Raw genomic sequence first — 27,757 nt, forward strand, 5'->3', positions numbered from 1 at the left:
GATCTCCATGACCACATCAACAAGTTTAATTAGCTAGTAAGCCAATTGATGATAAGCTCTCTGATGAGGAGCAATTGTTGTTGTTGTTGGCCTCACCAGCAAGGTCCTTCAAAGCTTTGGTTCAAACGTTGCTTATAGGAAGATCAACTTTGAATTTGGATGAGGTGAATGTCATTCTTAGAGAAAAAGAGAGAATGATGAGAACTGAAAATGTTGATGATGAACACCATGTAATAATTGTGGTGGAGTCTGAGCGAGAGAGGAATCATTCAAGGAGACATGATGGTCCAAGAGGAAGATCAAAATCACAATCACACCCGCAATGAGATATAAGTAACATTCAATGTTACTATTACGGTGAGAATGGTCATGTGCAAGTGAGGTGCAAACAAATGAAGGAGGACTTGAATAAATTAAGAGATATGAACAAAGATGACGCTAACTTCCAAGCTAATATAGTAAAACGTGTTGAAGATGAAGATGATGAGTTTTTGGCAACAAATGATGAGGTTGCTAAAAAAAATGGGTGATGGATTCTACTACCTCAAAGCACATTTGAAGAGATTGAGAGATATTTCATACTTTGAAAACCAATGAGGAATTCGGCTATTTCAAGTTAGGGAATGGCGTAAAAATGAAGGTTGAAGGCATAGGCAGCGTGAAGATGAAACTCCATGATGGTGTTATTCGAACTTTCTCAAATGTGAGATTTGTACCTTTTGTTGTTGTCAATATGATTTCTACATGGGAGATGACATCACAACGGTATAAGTATATTGGTTCAAAGTAGAGATGCAAGGTCTATAAGGTGATGAGAACACAACTAAGGGCAAGGACCATGAAGCACTTGAAGGGCCCATGACCAGAGGCAGACTTAAACGGGCCCAACACATCATAGAGACAAGGCTGGTTATTTGTATAGCTGCCATTGATGATGATTAAAGGCCCATGTTTCCATTATTTTTATTTTATTATTTAATTATTGCAATTAAATAAATAATTTGGTGGTTGTGGCTGAAACCTATGCCTTTTCAGCTGCACCAATTTATTTCGTTTTTAGGGTTTGGTGAACTATATATATTTTCGCCAAAATGAATGAAGAACTTTTGGCATTTTCATAAAATTTGGTGAGAGCTTCTCTCTGGGTTCCTTGTTGAACCAATCTCAGACTTATCAAGGTAATCCTTGTGGCGTCTACCCTGACTTATCTTCCTTCACTGGAAGTGGCGTCATCCAAATCTCCGTAGCTTGTATCAAGCAATCCGCTCCTAGTCAGGATCACATCATCTGGTATCAGAGCTTCGTCTCTTGATACAGGTTCTGTTGTCATTTTCATTGGTTGTCAATTTTGTTTATTTTCATTGATTGTCAAGTTTGTTTTTTCGTTGCTACTCTGTTCATATTTTGTTTGTACTCTGTTCGTTTTGTTTTGTTCTCGCTGTTTTTGTTTTGTCTTCTGTTCATCGCTTTCATTTTCGTATTGTATTCTCTTGTGATTGCCTATTCAAATTCTGTTTGTGCCTGTCAAATTGTTTTAGCCTATTTGAATTATGTTTGGGTAAAAATTGACTAATTGCCAAATTGCTAAATTGTCAAATTGCCTAATGCTGATTTCCTATTGACCTATTGAACGAATTCTAATATCTGGACGACTGTTAAAAAAAACAATTACAAAAAAAAAAGTTTGGAAGAAATTTGGGTGTTTGATCTTTGAACACAAAATTAAGGCAGTTATAGGCATTTTTTGGGAAAATTGTGGCACCAAATCCCCTTTGCCCAGGGATTCTCCTCTCAATTCTAAGCATTTTGATATATAATGGGTCTCAAACAGATGCCTGTAACAAAAGTTATGGTCATTTGAAATTTTCATGTCAATTTTGTTGATTTTGTGTCTTCTTCTCTGTTGATTGCATAGTTTCCTTGTTTTCTATCCTTTCTGTTTATGTCCTTGAACTTCTGTTTATGTCTTTGCCCAAGTTTGCCAAGTCTGCGTGCGGTTTAGTTTAGGATATTCACTGTTAATTGCTAATTGTGTTAAGTTCTGGAGCGTCACTTCTTCATGCGTCTAATCATTGCTGCAACCTTCTTGTGAGTCCAATTTGGTCCATCCAGGAACTTAAGAGGGAACACGAGTGGTAAAAGGCAAGAGGGAATACATTACACAAAAGCCTATTGAGAGCATCAAACACGAGTGTACTACCATCTAAGAGATAAACACGTGAGTAGAGTGTGGTGAGGTCCTGAAACCTAAATAATTTTTACTGCAAACTTTTCTATTGAATCATGGCAGGAGCAGGAGCAGGTGGTAATGGTGGTGATGAGTATCATCAGTTGGACGGAGCTCAGCGTATGTTACTGGACGTGATGAACGCACAAATGCTACGTTTGTTGGATCGTAACAATCAGGAGGTCTTTGAACGACTAGAATTATTGGAGAACCAAGCGAATCAGAATGCTAGACGAACTATAGGTGGGAACAAAGGTAATAATGGCGGTAATGACGGACCGAGGCAAAACCGGGTTGAGGGAGTAAAGCTCAATGTTCCTCCCTTCAAAGGCAGAAGTGATCCAGATGCCTACCTGGATTGGGAAATGAAGATTGAACATGTATTTGCCTGCAATGACTACACTGAAGAGCAAAAAATCAAGCTAGCAGTAGCTGAATCCTCCGACTATGCCCTTGTTTGGTGGCATAAAAACCAGAGAGAAATGCTGAGAGAGGGAGGGTGAGAGGTAGATACATGGATTGAAATGAAAAGGGTGATGAGAAAAAGGTATGTGCCCACTAGCTATAACAGAACCATGCGACAAAAACTCCAAAGGTTGTCCCAAGGGAATTTAACTGCGGAAGAGTACTATAAAGAGATGGAAATGGCGTTAGTGAGGGCCGACATCGAAGAGGAATCTAAAGACACAATGGCTCGTTTTCTGAATGGTCTAAACCCTGAAATCAGAGATATTGTTGAATTACAAGAGTATGTGGAATTGGATGAACTGCTACATAAGGCACTACGAGTTGAACAACAAATTAAAAGAAAAAGTGCAGCAAGGAGGAACTCACCCAATACTTACAACCAGAACTGGGCCAACAGATCCAAGAATGAGGGAGATAATTCGTCCAGCCCAGTAGCAACATCCCCACATGGAAAGTCAGCAGAGTCCAGTGTTGGTGGAAGCAAACATAACACTTCCACTTCCTCATCCAATACTGGAACCAGAAACATAAAATGCTTCAAATGCTTAGGCAGAGGACATATTGCTTCTGAATGTCCAACCAGGAGGACCATGATCATGAAGGCTGATGGAGAAGTCACTAATGAGTCTGAAATCAGTGAAGAAGAAGTGGAAGAAGAAGAAGAGTATGAGGAGGAAGCTATGGAGAGTGATATGCTGATGGTGAGAAGGCTATTGGGAAATCAGATGCAGCCATTGGATGACAACCAAAGAGAAAATATTTTCCACACCAGGTGTGTCATTAATGGTAAGTTGTGCTCTTTAATTGTTGATGGAGGAAGTTGTACCAATGTTGCAAGTTCCAAGTTAGTGACCAAACTGAATTTGGAAACTAAATCCCATCCTAGGCCATACAAACTTCAGTGGCTTAGTGAAGATGAAGAGGTAAAAGTGACTCAACAGGTTGAGGTGTGTCTTACCATTATGATATATAATGATAGGGTGTTGTGTAATGTGGTCCCAATGGAAGCGACCTATGTGCTGTTAGGAAGACCGTGGCAGTATGATACCAAGGCAGTGCATGACGACTTCACCAACAAAATCTCTTTCAAGCAAGATGACAAGAAAATTGTTCTCAAACCGTTATCTCCTAGAGAGGTTTGTGAGGATCAGAAAAAAATGAGAGAAAAGAAAAAGAGTGAGACACTTGAGAGGAAAAAGAGTGAAATACTTGAGAAGGAAAAGAGGGGAAAGAAAAAGAGTGAAACACTTGAGAGGGAAAAGAGAGAAAACAAAAAGAGTGAAACACTTGAGGGCAAACAACTTTGTTTAGCAACAAAAAGGGAGTTAATGAGGGTGTTTTGCGCGAGACAACCCCTCTATTTATTGTTTTGTCAACGTCAGATGTTGCATGCTAACCAATTTGATGAATTTAAATTGCCTTCTGGTATTGAGTCTCTTTTGCAGGATTTTGATGATGTGATCCTGACTAGGAGCGGATCGCTTGATACAGGCTACGGAGATTTGGATGACGCCACTTCCAGTGAAGGAAGATAAGTTAGGGTAGACGCCACAAGGATTACCTTGATAAGTATGAGATTGGTTCAACAAGGAACCCAGAGAGAAGCTCTCACCAAATTTTATGAAAATGCCAAAAGTTCTTCATTCATTTTGACGAAAATATATATAGTTCACCAAACCTTAAAAACGAAATAAATTGGTGCAGCTGAAAAGGAATAGGTTTCAGCCACAACCACCAAATTATATATTTAATTGCAATAATTAAATAATAAAATAAAAATAATGGAAACATTGGCCTTCAATCATCATCAATGGCAGCTATACAAATAACCAGCCTTGTCTCTGTGACGTGTTAGACCTGTTTAAGCCTGTCTCTGGTCATTTTGGCCCTTCAAGTGCTTCATGGTCCTTGCCCTTAGTTGTGTCCTCATCACTGTGTTGGACCCTTTTAAGTATGCCTCTAGTCATGGGCTCTTCAAGTGCTTCATGGTCTTTGCCCTTAGTTGTGTCCTCATCATAAGGGGAAACACTTGGTGTTGCGAGGTGATAGAGCTTTTGTAGTTTAATATTTTTCTATCCTTCTTAGCTCAATTGATATCTTTTTTACTCTTATTTTCTCACCTTAACACAGTTTTGGGTTAAGGAAAATGATTTGGACTTAATTGAGAATTGTAGCTTAATTTCAGATTTTGTGCTTACTTGACCTATTTGTCTTGTGCAGGGCTTAGAGGACACTAAGGAACTCCAAATGGAACGTGTGAGTATTCCTTGGAGAGATAAGAAAAAGATCTTCAATTTTGTTACAAATAAGCTTTGGTTAATTCTGTCATTTCAAGAGTTAAATTGAGCTTGGAAGACAGAGCCTCTGCACTTGAAGAATTGGGTTGCGAGTTTGGGCCATTGTTTTGTGTAATTAGTTTAGTTAGTTAGTTAGTTTGTTACTAACACTCTATAAATTAGTGTTATATAGTTAAAAACTGAACTTGATAGTAGAATTTCACTACACTTCATTTTTGTACAAAACTTGTTGTGCAAGTTTTCTCTTTTCTTTCTTCTTCTCTCAAATTGTTCTTCATTCTTCTTCATCTTTTCACTTCTGTTCCACCATTTTCTTACACAAATTTCATGGTTTCTCCATTGGTGATGATCATGGAGGACTAAACAATTAATCAATCCAAGGATCCATTCCAATCAAGGCTGAATTTGAGTCCTTATTTGAGATTTCTACTCTTTGTGAATATTCTTTCTCTTCAATTCTATTTTTGTTTTTCATTATTGTGATGATGTTTAGGATTGAAAATGGATTAGGTAATGGATTCATTTCCTAATTTCCAAATAATTTAGAGATTTGATTTGATTGAACTTTCTCTAATGTATTTGAGTGAACTTTCACATTGTACATCATTTGTAACTGTGATGATTCTAATTGCATTGGTTTGGTGAATTGGATTGATACTTTTAATCTTGAATTGTATTTTGTTCTTGTTCTGTTTTGTTTCTTCAATTCTATTTTTGTATTTTCACATTCTTTGAGAATTGCTCACAATCTGTTTGACAAAAATCTTCCTTTCTATTGAGAGTGAAATACTTTTTTAGATGATTTCGTGGGCGTAGGCAAAAAATGTTGAACCACGTTAAATTCTTGTGTTTGTTGTTATTTTTCTATGATATAATCTTTGTTGTATTCTCACGATCCTTTGTGGGTGTGAATAATTTTGTTTGTAGGAGCATTGATTACCCAACATTAATTTACAATTTCAACTTCAACATTTCATTAGTGATGTCTATCAAGAATCAAATTTGATGAATTTATCATTTATTCAAGATTTGTGTACATGTTTAGCAAGAACATAAAAGTTAAAAATTTGCTACTTGATTGACAAATTACTTCCCCTTATCGTAACTTCCCAAATTATATACGGCTATAATTGAAAGATTTTCTTTAGCGATGAATACCAAGACTAGGCAGAGAAACAAGATGGAAGTGGAGTTTTAAGCCGATTGCAAGATAATTTACATTTAAATAGAGATAACTACAAGTTTTAGTTCCTATTCGATTATTTCAAGTCACTCAGTGCAGAGTTGCACTTTAAGGTAGTTTCTAATCATTTATCTCATTTTGTTCTCTATCCTAATGTTTCAAAAATTTGATCAAACCTTTTCCAATACTATAATAGTTAATGTATCTCCTGATGTGGTAGGCGCATTTTGGAATGGTTTAAAGATGCATAAAATGATTTATATTGGTTTGTGATTAAATCCTAGAGAGCTATGTAGGACACGAACTATCCATTGATATTAGGCATGACAATGAAATTTATATTGGTGGGTATCTGTCCAAACTCATTCTGATTTTGACGGAAAATACACGAGTTGACCGGATACGGGTTTAGGTTTGGGGATTATCCGACTTTTTTAATCGGAGTCGGGGATGGGGATGTGGATGTCACTACTCGTCCCATACTCATTCTCGTACCCGCCCCGATGATGAAATTATTAAAATTTTATTAAATACATGTTAATTTTTTTTATAATTTTTACATAATTTAATATTTTTTTCTTGATGATTTTTATAGACAAATGCTCTGCAAATACAAGTAGTTAAAAATAAATGTGTAACAATCAATTTGTTTTAAATCAGATTTTTAATATAATTTTTTTACAAATTTTTTTTTACAAATCTAAATTAAACCGGGGACGGGAATATCCGATACCCGACGGGTATGAGAATGAGATAACAAATTTTAACACGTCGGATATTGGGGATGGATACGGGTACGAATATATGTTGGGGAGTCGGGATCGGGGACTGGTGAGGCAATACCCGTCCCGCCCCGCCCCGCCCCGTTGCCATGTCTAATTGATATATATTGCTACATTACTTGATGGGGTTTGGGTTAATGGGAGTATATAAGGTGTGTGATGGCATCTACACATTGTAAGTGACTCCTGGGCTATACAGGAAAGTTGTTATAGTGTTATGGAGGCATTATCATAAGTGATATTAGACTTTTGGTTATGGTATCGTATATGGCATTTTGTGTTTATACGACAACTTAAATTTTATATAAATATAATATCATATATTTGACTTATGCATTAGATATTATTTTGGCTTTCTCAAATTTTGGGTCAAGCTATCACTGGTTACCAAACACAAAATTTGCAGACTCGAGAATTGTATAAAAGATTCTTGTAATAGTACCTCAAAAATATGAAGCCCCACTATAACAACTTTGAAGAATACAAAGGACCTATTTAAGGTCTCTTTGACAGAAGTTTTGCATGCTTTAATTTAAGGCATGAGCAAAGAAGGATCTATAAAAAATGTCTTTCAAGTCAATGGTGAGGGGGGTTTAGATAATTGGTGATGTATTTTAGTTTGGAAGTAAGATGTTAGACAGAAGAGAGTGGCGGGTTGATTGTGGCGATGAGGTTGTGGGGTTTCAAAATCAAGGTTTCACCTCAAAATCAAGGATCAACAAAGAAACAAATTTAATGCAAAACCAAATCGCGGCAACGATTGTTATTCTTTGCATTTCATTTTCTGAAATGACGAGTTTGGAGTTTGTGGTTGAAATCTGAGACATAAAGGAAGCAATTTCTATACTTGTTAAAAACCTTAGAAAATGATTTCTAGCAATTCTCAACCGCCAAAAAATGGTTTAATACATTTTAAAGGTTTTAACCAAATATTTTCTGGTGATTTTTTTATTTTCAAAATATAAATTGCCACAAAATGTTTTGAAATAATTAAAAATTAGTTGTAACTTCGTCAATTTTTTCACTTGTCCATAAAACTGGCCACTTGTATAATGGAGATTTCAAACGACATGAACGAAAAAGGAAAATGAAAGTAAATATCAAACCAATCAACTTAATATTGAAACTAAAAAGTAAAGTGTAGATCGAAGAAAAAAAAACAGAAAATAAATATATAATTAATGTTGTTATTAATAAACACAACATCAACAAAAGGTACTTGAGACTAGATCAGCCAAAACAAGAATAGTCATGAAAGATGAGATTACATAAAGATAAAAAAAAAAATCTACTACCATCATTCTCAATAAATAACCCAGACTTTGCCATCACATTAGCAACTTAGTTTGTTTTGCGATTAATGTGCTTCCAACTAATTGTAGCTTTCTCCCTCTTGTCAACAAAATATTTAATTACCTGAACAAGCTGAAAAATACTCCTTCCATTTCAAAATATAAATCATTTAAGATATTAAGAAAAATAATTAATTTTTTGAATTTCATAAAAAATATTAGTGATTTTCCTAGTATACCATTTTATCTTTAATTAAATAATATTTCTACTCATTTATTCTCACCACATAGAATTCTAATTAATAATAACAAATTCATATTCAAACTTGATGGACTAAAACATTTTCAGTTCACCTATTTAATTAAAAAGTATTCATTGTATATGGTGTTACTTGTGAAAAAATAAATAATTTTTTAAATTAGCTAATGATATAAATACATAAATAAATAATAGTGACTTGGGAAAAAGACTTCACGAGAATTAAAAAGACGGTTATATTAATGTATAAAGTATTGATTGAAAATAATTTTTAAAAAATAATTAATATAGTATTAATTTTACAAAATGACTTATATTTTAGAACAAATTTTTTCCACTAAAATAACTTTTATATTTTGAAACGAAGAGAGTGCATGAAAATGTATACATCCATTGTTAACTAAATTTATAGCAACTTCATGTCCAAAAACTGTCGACCATAATGTGACTAATAAATCAGAGAAGTCTGAACTTTGGGTGTTGTGTAATGTGACTTTATTGGATCTGGCTTCTTTGTTTTTCTTTTTTAAACTATTCTTATGTTATTCATTTAAAACATGTCATATATTAGTTATATTAATATTTAATTATGATTCAATTTAAAAAAATCATGAAAACAATATTATTTTAAAGAAATAACAGAAGCATAATTTGAAAAAGGACGTACAACAGAAAAGTCAAGTTGTACATCTTTCTGGCTGCTTTGAATAACCTGTTGAACCATACCACAAATGCCATCCACAATATTCTTAGCTTCTTAGCTGTCAAGACCCTTCGAGAAAAAAAGTTGTCATTTCAATGTCTCCATAATGGATCCAATTAATGAAACACCTAAAGTAATAACCCGAATTTTTATTAGGATTTCTATCCTGTGCAAAGTTGCACATGTTAAAGATAATTAATTACCACTTTTCACTAATTTAGAACAGTTTATTAATTACATTTTCTTGGAAAAAAAACATTTATATCTCTCCTATTTATTTCACACAGACTTATCTCTTTCTGGTTTCTTTTTTTTATTTGTAAGAGTCTCTTTCTAGTTTCTAATCTCTCTTTTCACAGCAAAATTATATTTATTGTTTTTACTTATTTTATACTTAACTTCTTTTTTTCTCATAAAAAAACGTTAAAGGGCTATATTGATATTTACTTCAATCCTGCATTTTTTTTCTCTATAAAAACGCTGCCTTATTAAATTAAAAAAGCAGATCGTTTATATATAATATGATACTATTATGTAATTTTACTAAAAAATCATTTCGATCTAGTGTAATAATAACAAATGAGCCAGGGAAAAATATATTCATATTTCATTTCTCCGTCATTTATTTAGCAAAATCATTAGGTACAAAAAGTATTATAAAACTATACTTCCTTCCTTCTGAAATAATAATATATCATTTTAGAGTTTGCATAAAGAACATGTTGGAATCATCCGATGAACGATCTGATTTTTTTAATTTTAATTTATAATTAGGCAGTATTATAAAGATGACAGCCTTTTCAAAAGTTAAAAAAAAAATAGACACGGAGAGACAGTAAATAAAAAACAATTTTGCAGTGGAAAGAGAGATTAGAAAGAGATGAATCTTTGTGAAATAAATAAGAGAGAAAGATAAAAAAAAAAATCAAGAAAACGTGATTAGTAAAATACTCGATATTATTAAAGAAAAGTTGGTAATTAATGACCATTAACCCGTGTAAAATTGCAAATGATAGAAAAATCGTTTTTATTATACTGAGAATTGGACATATATTTAAAGTGCGTTCTGAAATTTTAATTTACTTTGGTGAGAAATTGAAATTCTCTTCTTGATAGAAAAACCTTCCAAAATGTTTGTGTATTTCCTTTATAACCTTCATTCTCTCTTTCATCTCAAAGTTTCCAAAATCTCGTTCTCGAACTCACGACTCTTCCTTCATGCTGATGATCATTTTCTTCAAGAAACATCATCTGAGCTCGCAGAGCGTCGATCGGATGCGGACGTATGGAACATGTAGAACTGCACCCACCAGTTAGGGGAGCAGTCGTCACTACCTATCACGCGGTGGAGGTGTTTGTCGGTGCAGAGGATCTGGGCCATGCCTTGCACTGTTAACTGAATGTTGTGGTCAGGTATGGTGGTGTACGCTGTCGTGTCCTGATTTCCTACGACTCCCCATACAACAACAATTTTAATTTTTTTTATCCAAACACAAAATTTTGAAAAAAAAATTAATTAAAGTATTTAAAATTCTTAAAATTTAAAATTCCTTCATCCAAACACACTCTTAATGTTATTCTAGAACCAAGTATATGTATGTTGTACCATTTTGTCCAAAAATTCATAGATGTATCATCCCCTACTCTCTATCCCTTGTCAGATTTGAAATTCTTCGCAATATTTACATTTTGAGGCTTGTTAGAGTAGTGATTAAGAAATTAAAAGAAAAAAAATTGATGTAAAGATCATATAGAATGTAAAAAAATTATAAATAATATAATTTTATGTATCTCAATAAAAATATTTTTTTAATTCCTTAATCAATATCTTAATATATTAACATTTATCTTATATTTTTAAGTTTTAACGAATTTTTACTGAAAAATTTGATTGCTTACCTTTAATGGACTCTTCAAATTTTACACTCATAACCTTATTTAAAAAATCTGAACCTAATTCGAGTTGGTACAACATTTATGCTTTGACCAAACAACATATGCCCAAAGGATGTGCTTCTTTTTCTTTTTTTGAATAAAGGAAGTGCTTCTTCTTGGCACAAAGTCTCCATCCAGATTTCATTAGGAATGCTTTATTCATGGCCTGAGAATGTCTGAGGATTTTTAGGAGAATTTGATCTAACCTCTAATTCTACTAAAAATTATTAGTCAAACAATATATTATCCATAAAAATAAAAATACACAAAATATATATATATATAGTCTTAGTTTAAAAATATGAGTGTCTCCCAACTCATTTGCTTGTAATACCTAGTTATTATTGATCCAAAAAAATTTTACACACCATGAAAATAAAACATGAATTCTTTCATTAAATAAATATTTTTATGTATAAAAATGCAATGATATTTTTTATTATTATGTCAACTCTTTAGGTTAAATATAAATATATAATATATCTGGGTTGGTTGGGGAGATTTTTTAATTTTTAATTATGGGTTGCGGTGGGTTGGTGGTGTCATCTCTACCGTATCGGGAGGGACCTATTATGGGACATGAACGATCAATTCTAATACCAGTGATTGATGGAATGACCCACATTTGGCCCACGTTTCACGTTCCTTTTTTCTATTTTTTCCCGTTGTAATTTTTGGGAATTTTGTTTTCTGAATCTGGTCCATTTTCCTTTCACATTCAATCCTTATCTCAGCAACCTTCAGTAACAAACTCACGTACCTATCCCCAAGCCCATGTTTTGATAACGAATTGGTTGACTCTGTGATGGACATACTCTATAAATAGGATAGGGTGCTTTCAGTTTTGTATCACCAAACTCACTTCTCTATTCAGAAAAATACACCATCTATTCAGAGTGAGTAAGAGTCTGGAAGAATAAAGCTGTCTTCGAGTTCATGTATGTGTTGCTTCGCGTTCAATCTGTAATGGCTGGAGGTACGCTCATAATATTTAGTTTCCGCTGTTTGATCTTAATATGCCATTTAAATTAATTTGCATGTTTAGATTAGTACCTGTATAAATTATATCATTTGGTATCAGAGCCATTCCAGTGCCTCTGCCTTGCTTCTATATATATATATATATACACACACTTATATATATATATATATATATATATATATATATATATATATATATTATTTCTCTACTTAATTCAATATAATTTAAATATGAGTTGTTAATTGGCTTTTAGTGTGTTTGAATTATTTATTTATTCAGATTAATTGTATGTTTATTTTGGTATTTAAGCATGCAATATTAAGCTAAATAATTTATGCACATTAAATTTAATGGTTAAGAGCTTATATGTTTTAAATATTGGATAATCATATGCATATAATATTTATTTAATTTTGAAGTTTTGTGTGTATGATTCATGATAATATACATGCGAAATTATCTTGAATATTTTATGCAATGTTATTCAGTTTATTTACATTATTTAGAATATTATATAAATATTTAGCTCTTATTAAGAATTAATGTTAAGTGATTAATATGATTTAATTAATTAAAGAATAGCCACAACATCTTTAATTGATTAGATTTATATATTAAGTATAAAAAAATCACATTTAAAAACATTGGTTGATTAATCATATTTAATGTGATAAAATATACTCACAGAAATTTTGTTATGTTTGTATGATTAATTAGGATAAAATATTAGGTTATATTTCTTAATTTACCCATAGGAATTGAGAAAAGGAAACATAATTTGATAGTTTTATCATAAATATGAATCTAATTGAGTAAGACTTTGGCTCACAGACAAGTTGTATGTCACTAGGTTTATAAACTAATGCATATTTTACATTGGTAAAACATGACAATTTATTGAGTCTCAAATTATGAATAATGAGAATGTATTCTTGAACTTTGTAGTTAATCAATCTGCAAACATTTCTGATATTAAGTGTGATATTCTCAAACTGAAAAGGGACAATGATAAGGTTTGAAGAGAGAGAATTCTCCTTCATTTAGGCTAGATGGATATTGACTATGCTATTAGGAAAGACGAGCCGCCAGACATTACTGAAACTAGCACTCCAGATGATGTTGATCTTTATGAAAAGTGGGAGAGATCTAATCATCTGTCCGTAATGTTCATGAAGATTAATATATCTGCTAGTATCTGTAGTTTCGTCGATCAGCATGAAAAAGCCAATGATCTTTTGAAGGCCATTGATGATCAGTTTATTACATCTAATAAGGCCCTTGCCAGCACCCTTATAATGCAGTTCTCATCCTTAAAGCTCTAAGGGGTAAGGGGTGTACGTGATCACATCATGCGCATGCGGGATATAGTGGCTCAACTAAAAGCCTTGGAGGTTACCATGTCTGATTCTTTCCTAGTACACTATATTTTGTGTACTCTGCCCTTGCAATATGCTCCTTTCAAAATCTCTTATAACATACATAAAGACAAATGGTCAATTAATAAGTTGATGATCATGTGTGTTCAAGAAGAGGAAAGGTTAATTATGGAAGAGAGTGAAAGGGTGAACTTAACTATTCATGGAAAGAAGAAAGCAGATCAACCTAAAAACAAGGGCAAGATTCCTGCTCAGCCAGTCATAAAGAAAGAGTCCAAGTGTTTCTTTTGCAAGAAGAAAGGGCACATGAAGAAAAACTGCTTAAAGTTTAAGAGTTGGATGGACAAGAAAGGTACTCCATTTGCTTTTGTTTGTTATGAATCTAATATGGTTAGTACTAATCATAACACATGGTGGATTGATTTTGGTTCTACAATCCATGTTTCTAATACCTTATAGGGTATGGAAAACCTAAGGAGGCCAGTGGGAAGTGAGCAGCACATCTATTTAGGAGGCAAGATGAGCTCACATGTGGAGTCCATTGCAACGTGCAATTTGGTTTTAAGCAGCGGTTTCATTTTACGTTTAGAAAAGACTTTTTATGTTCCAAGTTTTTCTAAGAATTTGATTTCTGTATCGAGACTTGCACCGTTGGGTTTTTCTTTTAATTTTTCGGATTCTGGTTTTACTTTAATTAATAAATCTAGAATTATTGGTTTTGGTGCATTACTCGATGGTCTTTACTATATTGAATTGCAAAATGATGTCGCTTATAATTCTATGCATGTTACCGCCGGGGTTAAACAATGTGTTGTGAATGAGGAATCCTGTATGTTGTGGCACTGTAGATTAGGACACATCTCTATCAAGAGAATTAAAAGATTGGTAAATGAAGGAGTACTTAGTACTTTGGATTTTTCTGATTTTGAGACTTGTGTGGATTGCATTAAGGGTAAGCAAACTAACAAGTCTAAAAAGGGTGCAAAGAGGAGCTCAAACCTGTTAAAAATCATACATACAGAAATTATTTGTCCAGATATGGATGCAAGTAGTCCAAAATACTTTATCACCTTTATAGACGATTATTCATGATATAAGTATCTCTACTTACTTCGTACTAAGGATGAAGCTTTGGATGCCTTTAAAAATTTTAAGGCTGAAGTCGAGAAACAATGTGGAAAGCAAATTAAGATCATGAGATCTGATTGAGGTGGAGAGTACTATGGTAGATACACGGAGAATAGACAAGCACCTGGTCGGTTTGCGAAGTTTCTTCAGGAACATGGGATTGTTGCCCAGTACAATATGTCTGGTTCTCCGGATCAGAATGGTGTGGCAGAAAGAAGAAATCGAACTTTAATGGACATGGTAAGAAGTATGAGAAGTAATAAAAAAACTTCCTCAATTCTTGTGGATTGAAGCATTAAAGACGGCTGTGTATATATTAAACCGAGTTCCAACCAAGGTTGTCTTAAAGACACCTTTCGAGTTATTCAAAGGTTGGAAACCGAGTTTGTGACATATACGCGTTTGGGGATGTCCATCTGAAGTGAGAGTTTATAACCCACAAGAGAAGAAACTAGACCCAAGAACTATTAGTGGGTATTTCATTGGATATGTTGAAAAGTCCAAAGGGTATAGATTCTATTGTCCATCACATAGCACTAGGATTGTGGAATCAAGAAACGCAAAATTTCTTGAGAATGACTTGATTAGTGGGAGTGATCAATTTCAGGACATTGCTTTTGAAAAAGATCACTATGAAGCTCAACCCTCTAGCTTAAGTGATAAATTGGTTTTCATTCATACCCCTCAAGTACAAAAAGGTGTTAGACAACCAATGATTGAAAATCCACAAATTATTGGAAACAATCATATAGATCAAGTTATTGATGAGGAATATCAAGATAATGTTGAACAATCTATTGAACAACCGGTTGAGCAACAAGTTCCTCAAGAAAGTGATGAGGTAACATTAAGAAGATCTACTATAGTCAAAAGGTCAGCAATTCCTTGTGATTATGTAGTGTATCTGCAAGAATCAGACTACAACATTGGAGCTGCAAATGATCCTGAAACGTTTTCACAGGCCATGAGTTCTAAAGAATCAAACTTGTGGCACAATGCCATGAAAGATGAGATGGATTCTATGGCGTTTAACCAAGTCTGGGATCTCGTACAGTTGCCTAGTGGTGTAAAAGCCATTGGATGTAGATGGGTTTTTAAAACCAAGAAAGACTCATAAGGCAACATTTGAGAGACATAAGGCAATACTTTTTGCCAAAGGGTTCACTCAAAGAGAAGGAATTGATTACACAGAGACTTTCTCTCCTGTATCTAAGAAAGATTCTTTCCGAGTAATTATGGCATTAGTAGCTCATTTTGACTTTGAGTTACATCAAATGGATGTGAAAATGGAATTCCTTAATGGTCATCTAAAGGAAGAGATTTACATGAAGCAACTTGAAGGATTCTCCTCTACTAAAGGTGGGCACTTAGTTTGCAAGCTTAATAAATCAATCTATGGCTTGATGCAAGCCTCCCGCCAATGGTATATGAGGTTTCATGATGTTATCACTTCATTTGGCTTTGAAGAAAACATCATGGATCAATGTATATACCAAAAGGTCAGTGGGAGCAAGATTTGCTTTCTTGTGTTATACGTGGATGACATTTTACTTGCAACTAATGATAAGGGTTTGCTATATGAGGTGAAACAATTTCTCTCGAAGAACTTTGATATGAAGGATATGAGAAATGCATCTTATGTCATTGGGATTAAGGTCCATAGGGAAAGATCTTGAGGCATTTTGGGTTTGTCTCAGGAGACTTATATTAACAAAGTTTTAGAAAGATTTAACATGAAAGATTGTTCACCAAGTGTAGCTCCCATTGTGAAGGGTGACAAACTCGCTTTAAGTCAGTGCCCGAAAAATGATTTTGAGCGGGAACACATGAAGAATACTCCATATGCTTCAGCTATTGGAAGCCTTATTTATGCTTAGATTTGCACCAGATTTGACATTGCATATGTTGTTGGAGTTTTGGGAAGATATCAGAGTAATCCAGGTATTGACCACTAGAAAGCTGTAAAGAAAGTGATGAGATATCTTCAAGGGACAAAGGATTGCATGCTCATGTATAGACGGACTGATTGTATGGAAGTGATTGACTACTCCGATTCAGACTTTGCTGGTTGCGCTAATTCACAAAGATCAACATCTTGTTATATTTTTATTAGCCGGTGGAGCTGTATCTTGGAGAAGTGCCAAGCAAACCTTAACTGCTACTTCCACTATGGAGGTTGAGTTCGTTTCCTGTTTTGAGGCTACATCGCATGGTGTATGATTGAAGAGTTTCATGTCTGGCCTTAGAGTTGTGGACTCTATTTCCAGGCCATTAAAGTTGTACTGTGACAACTTTGTTGTGGTGTTTATGGCTAAAAACAACAAAAGTGGAAGTCGAAGTAAGCACATCGACATCAAGTACTTAGGCATAAGAGAACGTGTTAAAGAGAAGAAAGTGGTCATTGAACATACATTTTGATGATTGTTGATCCTTTAACTAAAGGCATGCCACCAAAGAATTTTAAGGATCATGTAGAACGAATGGGACTTGGTTCCATGGTGTAATTTCATTGTACGTACATTTGTTATTTTCAATGAAACTCTTATTCAATTAGATATTTTCTCATATGGTTTTGTGCACATATTTATTTATTTCAAGAAAAATCATTCGATTTAGATCTAGAATAAACACATGGTTTATTCATTAAGTTGAGAGACTTGATATATTGTGGTACATGGAAGATATTACTCGTCATCAGAGGACCTATCGCCATGACTCATATATTATGTTTCTTGTTATGATTGATGTTGAGTTAAATGGACAAAGTGGGAGAATGATGGAATGACCCACGTTCGGCCCACGTTCCACGTTCCTTTTTCCTATTTTTTCCCATTGCAATTTTTTAGGAATTTTGTTTTCTGAATCTGGTTTATTTTCCTTCCACATTCAACCCTTATCTCGGCAACCTTCAGTAACAAACTCACGTACCTATCCTCAAGCCCACGTTCTGATAACGAATTGGTTGAGCTCTGTGATGGACAGATTCTATAAATAGGATGGGGTGCTCTCAGTTTTGTATCACCAAACTCACTTCTCTATTCAGAAAAATACACCATCTATTCAGAGTGAGTAAGGGTCTGGAAGAACAAAGCTTCCTTCGGGTTCGTGTATGCGTTGCTTCGCGTTTGATCTATAATGGCTGGAGGTATGCTCGTAATATTTAGTTTTTGTTGTTTGATCTGAATATGTCATTTAAATTGATTTGCATGTGTATATCAGTACCTGTATAAATTTTATCAGTAATAATTTTTTTTATGTGCGTTATGTAGATATATTTGTAAAAGAAAAGAGATATATTGTGTGGAGGAGCTTGAGTATTTTCTTATTTTATTTCACTGTAATTATTATAAATTTTTATGGATAAACTTCTAAATCCTTATACATTATTCTTATTACAAGTTTTTGTTGAACTTGTAAATTTTTTTCATTACAAATTTTTGTGAAACTTGTAAACTCTTTTGTTTTTTTTTTAAAAAAAAAAAGTTGCAAATCATTTCTTTATATGTAATACCTCTCAGGTTCAGGTAAAGTAATTATATTTTTTCATATTTAGAATTTTATTTGTATACCTAGTATTATAATCTTAAAAAATGAAATAAATCTCTATTTTACATATAATATATTTAAATCTAAAAAATATCCTATAGATGAAAAAATAAATTTTTAATTCTAAATAATATCTTAAAAATTTGAAAAAAATAAAAAAAATTTAAAAGATAAACTAAATTATTTTTTCTACAAACTAAAAATATCAGGCACCATCACTTAAAATAGTTAATTAAAAGTATATTGGGATAAATAACTCAATTAAGTATTTTTCTTAATATGTAAACATTTATATATGAAATCTTTTTATAATTGAAGGGATAATATGCATGATTAAATTATTTTTTATATAAGATAAGTTATTGTAAAGAGTTTTTTTTGAAAGCTGAAAATGACTTATAGACATAACATTATAAGTTATCTTTTTATAAGTTTTCTTAAATAATTACACAAGTATTTATCTCATAAAATAAGTTCAATTAAGATGTATATAAGTTCTTATAAATAAATTATTTAATTATACTCTAGTTGATCCTCCAAACTAGATCACATTACGTTGCTTTTAACTATTAGAACCTTAAATTTGTCGGCTAATGATAACTAATGACATTAATTCCATACTTAAAAATTAATTAATTATTATTATACTTTTTAGTATATTTTTCTTGCAAAAATTTGTAGCAGCTTAATATCATTTAAAAAAATTACGTAACTCATAAAAAGTGATATTAATCTATGGATCATTTTAGATGCCGGCTAGTTCTTTATAAAAAAAAAAAAAAAGATGAAAATGACGGTGTAAACTCTTTTTTTTTTTGTCATTTTGATTTTTGAGAGTTAAACTCTTCTCGCCAAAAGAAGAAAGAAAAAGGAAAACTGTTTTGTTTGAAGGTAACCTTTCAGTGTTTCTTTTTTTTTTAACTTTCTCCTTTTTCTTTTAAAAAAAGGAAAACTCAAACTAAAAATAATTTTAGAAATTATTTTTAAAATAAAGAAATTTTTTTCCCAATAAATCAGAGTCTCAAAAATAAATTTTTATAAAATATAATTAAAAATCAATTACTTAAAAAATGACAAAAAGAAAAAAGTTAGACAAAGTACTATTCTTCGGTTCAATAAAACTAAGCACTATTCTAAATCTTAATTCTTAATCATTATATCTCCTCAAAATAAAATATTAATCATTACATCTATAAATTATAAAGCACAAAGCTATAAATATTAGTAATAAACAAAACGTGCACTGTATTTCTAAAATATGTCTGCTAAGTGCCAAATGCCAAATGCCAACCCATAGGGTCCATCTAGATATGATACGAGAATAATATATTCTATAAATTCACTAACGCATCACGATTACTTAATGTAAGGGTATAACTGTATAAGTACGGTTAGTAACCAATGAAATTTTATCAGGGTACGCGTAGAAAGGTTAGCTTAACATCTACTTCACCCCATATTCACACTTACATAAATATTTATATTTTTTTTCACACATAATTGATGAATTATCACTTGATATTATTTTTTAAAAAGTTATGTACTGATAATAGAAAATAATTATATATTATCATTAAATTAAATATAAGTGTGTATAATAAATTTATTGACTTGTATAATAATTATCTTAAAAGTTATATTAATAATAATTTATAATTAGATGATAATATAAAATTATAATTATGTTTGGTTAGTCATTTAAGTTAGTGTTAATTTTTTTCAAAACTAAGAAACTTATTTGACAATTCGACAAACAAATTTTTTAAGTGATCTTTAGTGTTTTTTAAGGGAAATTCACATTTTTTTAAATGTTAGTTTAAAAAAATAATAGTATTCTACAATGCGCAATCAACATCGGTGGTTCAAAAACGATGTTGTTTTAGAGACGGTGACATTTTAGTAAATAAGAGATCTATTTCAACGACGTTTTGTGAAAAAATGACGTCATCTGCGCGTTACAAAAACGGGTTTAGTGGCACCATTGTTGAACTGCATTATCCAAAGACGGGTTTTATAAACACCGTATTTGAATCTGAAGTAAATTTTCTTCTTTTTTCCTCGCATACTCACACTCTACCCTAGTCCGCATTACCTCACTCATTTTTCAGCGTTAGGGTATTATTGTATACTATTGATGATGCTGTGTATTTGATATAGAAAATCGAAAAGAAAAATTTGATTTGAGGCCAGCACCTCTAGACAAGGTAAAAGTGGAAGGTAAGCTTAAGTTTTCATATCTCCATTGTGCCTTACAATTGCTTGTCTCCCTTTTCTTCTCTGTGCTGCGTGGTTAGGTTTCTTTATGTGGCTTCGTTGTTGATTCCTAGGGTTTGAAGGTGGAAAGAGGTTCGATCTCGATCGATGGAGGCCGAGGCAGAGAACAATGACGTGAAGAAGGAAAAAAACAACAATGATAACAACAACAACAACAACAACAACAACAATGAAAGTAACAACAAAATTGGGAATTCGAGTGAGTGTCTAAGCAAGCACAAGCGTCAAATGAAGACGTTGTTTCAGCTTGAAACGCTCGAGAAAGCTTATGCTGGTTTGTTATCATTAACCTTTTTTATATTATTTTTTTTCTTGTTCAATATCTAGGCTTTTTTATTGTTCACTTTTTTATCGTTCAAATTTTTTGTTTTTGGTTTTTAGTTGAGAATTACCCGTCGAAGACTATGAGGGTGGAGTTGCTGAAGAAGTTGGGGTTGTCAGATCGGCAGTTGTAGATGTGGTTTTGTCACCAGCGGTTGAAGGACAAGAAGGAGTTGCCGGCAAAGAAGCCACGAAAGGCAGCGGCGTTGCTGGATTCTCCGATGGAGGAGCCCAAGTTGGTTTTTATGGGATATGCAATTCAACCATTTAATTGAACTTGTCTTGCATCCTTGCTTTAGTTATTGTCTTTTCATTGTATGTTTCTACTTAGGTATCATGATAATGATGTCAACTATGGAGTTTCTATTTTTGATATGTATGTGTTTTTTATTTTGTTAAGTGGTAATGGGTAAACTAGTTTCTTGGGTGTTCTGTTTAAGAGTATCATAGGAAGCAGGGATGAAATGTTCTATTTTAGCTTTGGTTGTCTTCTTTCTGAATGATATATTGATAATTTCGGCTCATATAAATATGTGCTTATCCCATTAGGCATTTGTAATATGAGTTGATGACAGTGTTAGTGACAACTTTGATCTTGTCTTTTGCATGTTTACTTAAAATAACTAATATGTGACTATCAAAAAGAAAATGAACTAAAATGAAACTATGAGCACAACCTTTGATTGGAGCCTATTCATGGAAACCTTTTGCCTATTTTATTTGCTTGAAATGTATAACTTGTTAAAGCTTTTCTATGGTAGAGATAATTGAACATAACTATAGTTCGAACTTCCAAGAATCATTATTAATTATATGCCAAGTAAGAGCATTATTATATTTTATGCAAGAAACTGAGTAATTAGTTTGGCTGGAAAGTTGAGCTTGAATGAGCACCATATGGAGTTGAAAACCATCGAGTATCTGGATTACAAGATAGTGTACTAGGGGTGGGATAAAATAATGACTTATAACTGCAAGAATGAGATTGTTGTGTTGCCTTGTGGCCTTCACGTTTAAGGATGATTCATATATTATATATATGCAGGTTATCATGGGTCAAGCTACTGTGTAGAGGTGCAATGCAAATGTCAATTTCCATGATGAAGAGAAACCTTTATATCCTCCAACTATAAATAATGATGACTTGCACAAGTTTTTTTGTTGATGTAGCTTAGTGTTTTGCTTGCATTGGTATCAATAAAGCTAATACTGACATGCAAATAAACATATGCTTCATTTGAACCGGTTGCACCATTACATTCACCCTACCTCATAATCAATGAAGATGGACTTCCCTATGGGGCTGCACTTCATGCATCATTGGCCACTAGTTATCTTACAAATTATCAACAGGACATAGCTAGGGTATGGTTTACAGTTTTAATAATTACAGGAGACTATGCAGTATGTACTTGACTATATCAACCTGATATGTGGCTGCACTAGTTTTAATAATTACAGTTTTAATAGCCAGGGCTGCACTTCATGCAATGCAAATGTCTTATTTCTTGCAACATCAACCTGATATGTGGCATTGTTTACAGTTTTAATAATTATCAATTTTGCTATGCTTTCGCCTTTTCAGTTACTGACATCTGCCTATTGCAATATATCAATTTCCTTTATCATCATAGGAGACTATGCAATATGCACTTGACTATATCAACAAATCTAAAATCTCACTCCTAATTGTGTAGGCATATGCAGCTGCCAAGTTTGCTGGTGCATGCCTCTGTGGCTTAAAAGGAGAAGTTGGGGTAGTAGAACTTTTTTAAGTTGTAATGCTTAACAGGATTGGAAGTTTTTTAAGTTATACTGGAACTTTTTTAAGCTGGGGTAGTGAAATCTCACTTGGTTTCATCATCAATGCTCTTCATGCATAAAAGTTCAACTTTTTCTTTATTATAGATATTTATTTTACTTTGTTTTTCATAATGTAGGTCACCGAGGGAAGTAATAGATCTAGTTCCATTCCAAAGGTTCTTTTTCAAATGTATAGAAGGTTTGAAAAATTCTATTTACTTCTTGTCTTGGTAATTATATGTTTATGTTGTTATATTTTTATTTAATGGACTAGCGTGATACTAGGAAAAATACTTAACTAATCTTAGTTTACTATCAAGTTTCTTTCTACAATATAATTTACCTATTCGTTTTTCATCCCGTCTTTCTTCTTTAATTTTAGTTGATATTCTGAAATGCATATGTTGTCTTGTTGGGTTGTTGCAAATGTGAATGATAAATATAAGTTTGAAAAAGTTCGTATGCTTTGTGCTTAACATTGAATTTGTGTATGATCCTAAGGAAAATAGATTGGGATTACCTTTTCTATAAGTTATAGACGTTTCTTGCTTTTTTTAATTTTTGAATTAAACATGGATTACCTTTTCTATTATTTTTATTAGAATTTTTTTATTATTTTATTAAAAATTTTCTTTTTCAATTCTTGATATATTGATAACTACATCTTAAGATAGTTTTTGAAAAAATTATTTTAAAATCATCATTTTTTTTAATCTTTTATATAAAAAAAGATATTTTTAGATGCTTGCAGATTGCAGATTGCAACTTTCAAGAATGGGTATTCAAAGATTTATCATTGATGTAGAAGCTTTTTAGAGACTCATAGAAGCTTTTTAGAATTTATCTCCACAAAAAAGCATGAAGGTCTTATTTTTTCAGGCTTTGCTATCTAGTGAAATGGAAATATCTCCACAAAAACAAATGCTATGTTGTTTGTGTGCGAGCGAGTGCCTTTCTCTCTGCTGTGTAAGCTAATTGGTAGTTTCTTATTTTTTCAGGCTACTGGAGAGGATTATTCCATGGAACCTGCTGAGAGCAGGAGGCCATTTTGTGCTCTCCTTGACGTTGGTCTTATTAGGACTACAACTGGTAACCATGTGTTTGGTGCCCTTAAGGTAATCTATCATACTGCAATGTTAATCAGTGTGATTTTGTTTTAATGGTCGATCAAATTGAATAATCTGTGATTGTTTACAGGGAGCTCTGGATGGGGGTTTGGATATTCCTCACAGTGACAAGAGGTTTGTTGGGTTTTATAAGGAGAAGAAGGAGCTTGATGCAGAGGTTCATCTCAAATATGCTTTTGGTGGACATGTTGCTGCCTATATGAAGGCACGAGAGAAGATTTTATTTTGTATCAGTCTTCTGTGTTGTTTAATGCGATTTTTCAGCTTGTTGTTGACAACCTTATTTTATATTTTCTACAAATATTGGCGGAAGATGAACCATAGAAATACCAGTTACACTTCAGTGAATACATCAAGTGTGGGATAGAATGGTATTGAGGCACTGTATAAGAAGGTTCATGCTGCCATCCAGGCTGATCCTACTCTCAAGAAATCTGATAAGCAGCCCCCGAAGGAGCACAAGAGGTAAAAATGAGTTTTGACTTGAACTAGAATAATACTAGATTCTAGAAATGTATCTATTTTTCATTTGATTTCCAGCAATGATTTGGACATGTTGTTGGCATGGCTTTCTTTTCAGCTGTTTATGTGCTATATTGGGTGTGACCCTTATGGTTTTGTTTGACTTTTAGAAGTTTTGGATTGGTAACATAAGCTTTTGGTATATCTATTGATAGGATAATGTTCATGAGAGTATCTGCCTCTTTCTGCAGGTACAACTTGAAGAAGCTGACCTATGAGGACAGGAAGGCTAAGTTTATTTCACGCGTGGCGACTCTCAACTCTACTGCCGATAACAATGAAGATGATGAGTGAAAGTTCATTGCAGATGCCGTCTCATGGCTGCACAAGTAGAAACTATCTTATTTGATGTCTACATAATCATTTTCTTGAATGCTTAATTATCTACACTTTTTGTGCATATAGAAACTATAATTGCATATTTTATAATTATATTTGTTGATTATTACTAATATAGATAATATTGTAATTATAAATACAACTTTTCATATTATGTAATTATATTTATTGATTATTAGTAACATATATAATATAGTAATTATAAATATTAATTTTATTATTATATAATAATATTTATTAATTATTAGCAGTATTGATAATATTGTAATATTGATTTAATTAACCTAAAATTTAATTGCAGGTAATTCAATATTTAACATCGGTGCTGACGTAAGCACCGATGTGGAAACACGTGTTTGTTACATCAGTGGTCAAGGTAGCAACGTTGTAGATAACACATTTTCTAAGTCGTTGATGACATTAGCAACGTTGTCAATAATAACTTTTCAAAGACGGTGGTTTGCTTAGGACCGATGTAGAAAACAATGTGTTTTCTACATCTATCGATTGCGGACCGATGTTGAAACGTTGAACTATCAACGTCGTCATGTTCTATATCGGTTGACCACCGATGTAGAATGACATTTTCGACCGATGTAAAAACCGCCTTTTGTAGTAGTTATATTATTGATCCAAAAAAATATTATACACCATGAAAATAAAACATAAATTCTTTCATTAAATAAATATTTTTATGTATGCAAATACGATGATATTTTTTATTATTATGTTAACTCTTTAGGTTAAATATAATATATCTGGGTTGGTTGGAGAGATTTTTTAATTTTTAATTATGAGTTTCGGTGGGTTGGTGGTGTCCTCTCTACCGTATCGGGAGGGACCTATTTTGGTTTATCGGGTGTAAACTGCGTTGGCACCCCATGAATAGAGGTTATTCTTTTTTGTTGTTAAAAAAAATACTCAATTAAGAAAGAAAAAACTTTACAATTGATGGGACATGAACGATCAATTCTAATACCAGTGATAATTTTTTTTTATGTGCGTTACGTAGATATATTTGTAAAAGAAAAGAGATATATTGTGTGGAGGAGCTGGAGTATTTTCTTATTTTATTTCACTGTAATCATTATAAATTTTTATGGATAAACTTATAAATCCTTATACATTATTCTTATTACAAGTTTTTATTCAACTTGTAAATTTTTTTCATTACAAATTTTTGTGAAACTTGTAAACTCTTTTGTTTTTTTTTTAAAAAAAAAAATTGCAAATCATTTCTTTATATGTGATACCTCTCAGGTTCAGGTAAAGTGATTATTTTTTCATATTTAGAATTTTATTTGTATACCTAGTATTATAATCTTAAAAAATAAATAAATCTCTATTTTACATAGAATATATTTAAATCTAAAAAAATATCCTAGAGATGAAATAATAACTTTTTAATTCTAAATAATATCTTAAAAATTTGAAACAAATAAAAAAATTTAAAAGATAAACTAAATTATTTTTTCTACAAACTAAAAATATCAGGCATATTCTTGACAAAAATATGAGGCACCATCACTTAAAATAGTTAATTAAAGGTATATATATTGGGATAAATAACTTAGTTAAGTATTTTTTTTTTAATATGTAAACATTTATATATGAAATCCTTTTATAATTGAAGGGAAAATATGCATGATTAAATTATTTTTTATATAAGATAAGTTATTTTAAAGAGTTTTTTTGAAAGCTGAAAATGACTTATAGACATAACATTATAAGTTATATTTTTTTAAGTTTTCTTAAATAATTACACAAGTATTTATCTCATAAAATAAGTTCAATTAAGATGTATATAAGTTCTTATAAATAAATTCTTTAATTATACTCTTGTTGATCCTCCAAACTAGATCACATTACGTTGCTTTTAACTATTAGAACCTTAAATTTGTCGGTTAATGATAACTAATGACATTAATTCCATACTTAAAAATTAATTAATTATTATTATACTTTTTAGTATATTTTTCTTGCAAAAATTTGTAGAAGCTTAATATCATTTTAAAAAAATTACGTAACTCATAAAATGTGATATTAATCTATGGATCATTTTAGATACCGGCTAGTTCTTTATAAAAAAAATAAAAATAAAAAAAAAGATGAAAATGACGGTGAGTTTAATCTTTTTTTTTTTTGTCATTTTGATTTTTGAGAGTTAAACTCTTCTCGCCAAAAGAAGAAAGAAAAAGGAAAACTGTTTTGTTTGAAGGTAACCTTTCAGTGTTTCTTTTTTTTTTTTTTAACTTTCTCTTTTTTCTTTTAAAAAAGGAAAAATCAAACTAAAAATAATTTTAGAAATTATTTTAAAAATAAAGCAATTTTTTCCCAATAAATCAGAGTCTCAAAAATAAATTTTTATAAAATATAATTAAAAATCAATTACTTAAAAAATGACAAAAAGAAAAAGTTAGACAAAGTACTATTCTTCGGTTCAATAAAACTAAGCACTATTCTAAATCTTAATTCTTAATCATTATATCTCCTCAAAATAAAATATTAACCATTACATCTATAAATTATAAAACACAAAGCTATAAATATTAGTAATAAACAAAACGTGCACTGTATTTCTAAAATATGTCTGCTAAGTGCCAAATGCCAAATGCCAAATGCTAAATGCCAACCCATCGGGTCCATCTAGATATGATACGAGAATAATATATTCTAGAAATTCACTCACGCATCACGATTACTTAATGTAAGGGTATAATTGTATAAGTACGGTTAGTAACCAATGAAATTTTATCAAGGTACGCGTAGTAAGGGTACCTTAACATCCACTTCATCCCATATTCACACTTACATAAATATTTGTATTTTTTTTCACACATAATTGATGAATTATCACTTGATATATTTTTTTTAAAAAGTTATGTACTGATAATAAAAAATAATTTACATTATCATTAAATTAAATATAAGTGTGCATAATAAATTTATTGACTTATATTATAATTATCTTAAAAGTTATATTAATAATAATTTATAATTAGATGATAATATAATGTTTTGTGAGTCATTTAAGTTAGTGTTAATTTTTTTTAAACTAAGAAATTTATTTGACGATTCAACAAACAAAGTTTTTAAGTGATCTTTAGTGTTTTTTTAAAGAAAATTCACATTTTTTTTAATGTTAGTTTTTAAATTTTTTAGTTATTTCAACAATTAACTTTATTTAATATTT

The 27,757-nt window shown here is 31.8% G+C and overlaps 1 protein-coding gene across 2 annotated transcripts; it reads left to right on the forward strand.

Annotated features, from left to right (window-relative positions):
• Positions 1-23,245: 23,245 nt before the first annotated feature.
• LOC100802541 (60S ribosomal protein L5-2) lies at positions 23,246-24,718 on the forward strand. Of its 2 annotated transcripts, XM_041013850.1 has the most exons (4): positions 23,246-23,440; positions 23,575-23,691; positions 23,774-24,168; positions 24,417-24,718. In XM_041013850.1, the coding sequence occupies exons 1-3, from the start codon at positions 23,435-23,437 to the stop codon at positions 24,068-24,070; spliced, it is 420 nt and encodes a 139-aa protein (XP_040869784.1). In that variant the 5' UTR covers positions 23,246-23,434; the 3' UTR covers positions 24,071-24,168; positions 24,417-24,718. The 2 variants fall into 2 exon arrangements, with proteins under 2 accessions (XP_040869784.1, XP_040869783.1); XM_041013849.1 differs by having other exon boundaries at positions 23,377-23,691; positions 23,774-24,718.
• Positions 24,719-27,757: the final 3,039 nt, after the last annotated feature.

Source organism: Glycine max, chromosome 3 (genome assembly GCF_000004515.6).
Source record: "Glycine max cultivar Williams 82 chromosome 3, Glycine_max_v4.0, whole genome shotgun sequence".
Taxonomy (NCBI): Eukaryota; Viridiplantae; Streptophyta; class Magnoliopsida; order Fabales; family Fabaceae; genus Glycine; species Glycine max.

Bases quoted from the DNA above. Each gene is read 5' to 3' on its own strand.
- LOC100802541 (XM_041013849.1), top strand. From the start codon at position 23,503: ATGTTGTTTGTGTGCGAGCGAGTGCCTTTCTCTCTGCTGTGTAAGCTA. The intron at 23,692-23,773 runs GTAATCTATCAT...GATTGTTTACAG, and splicing joins ATGTGTTTGGTGCCCTTAAG to GGAGCTCTGGATGGGGGTTT.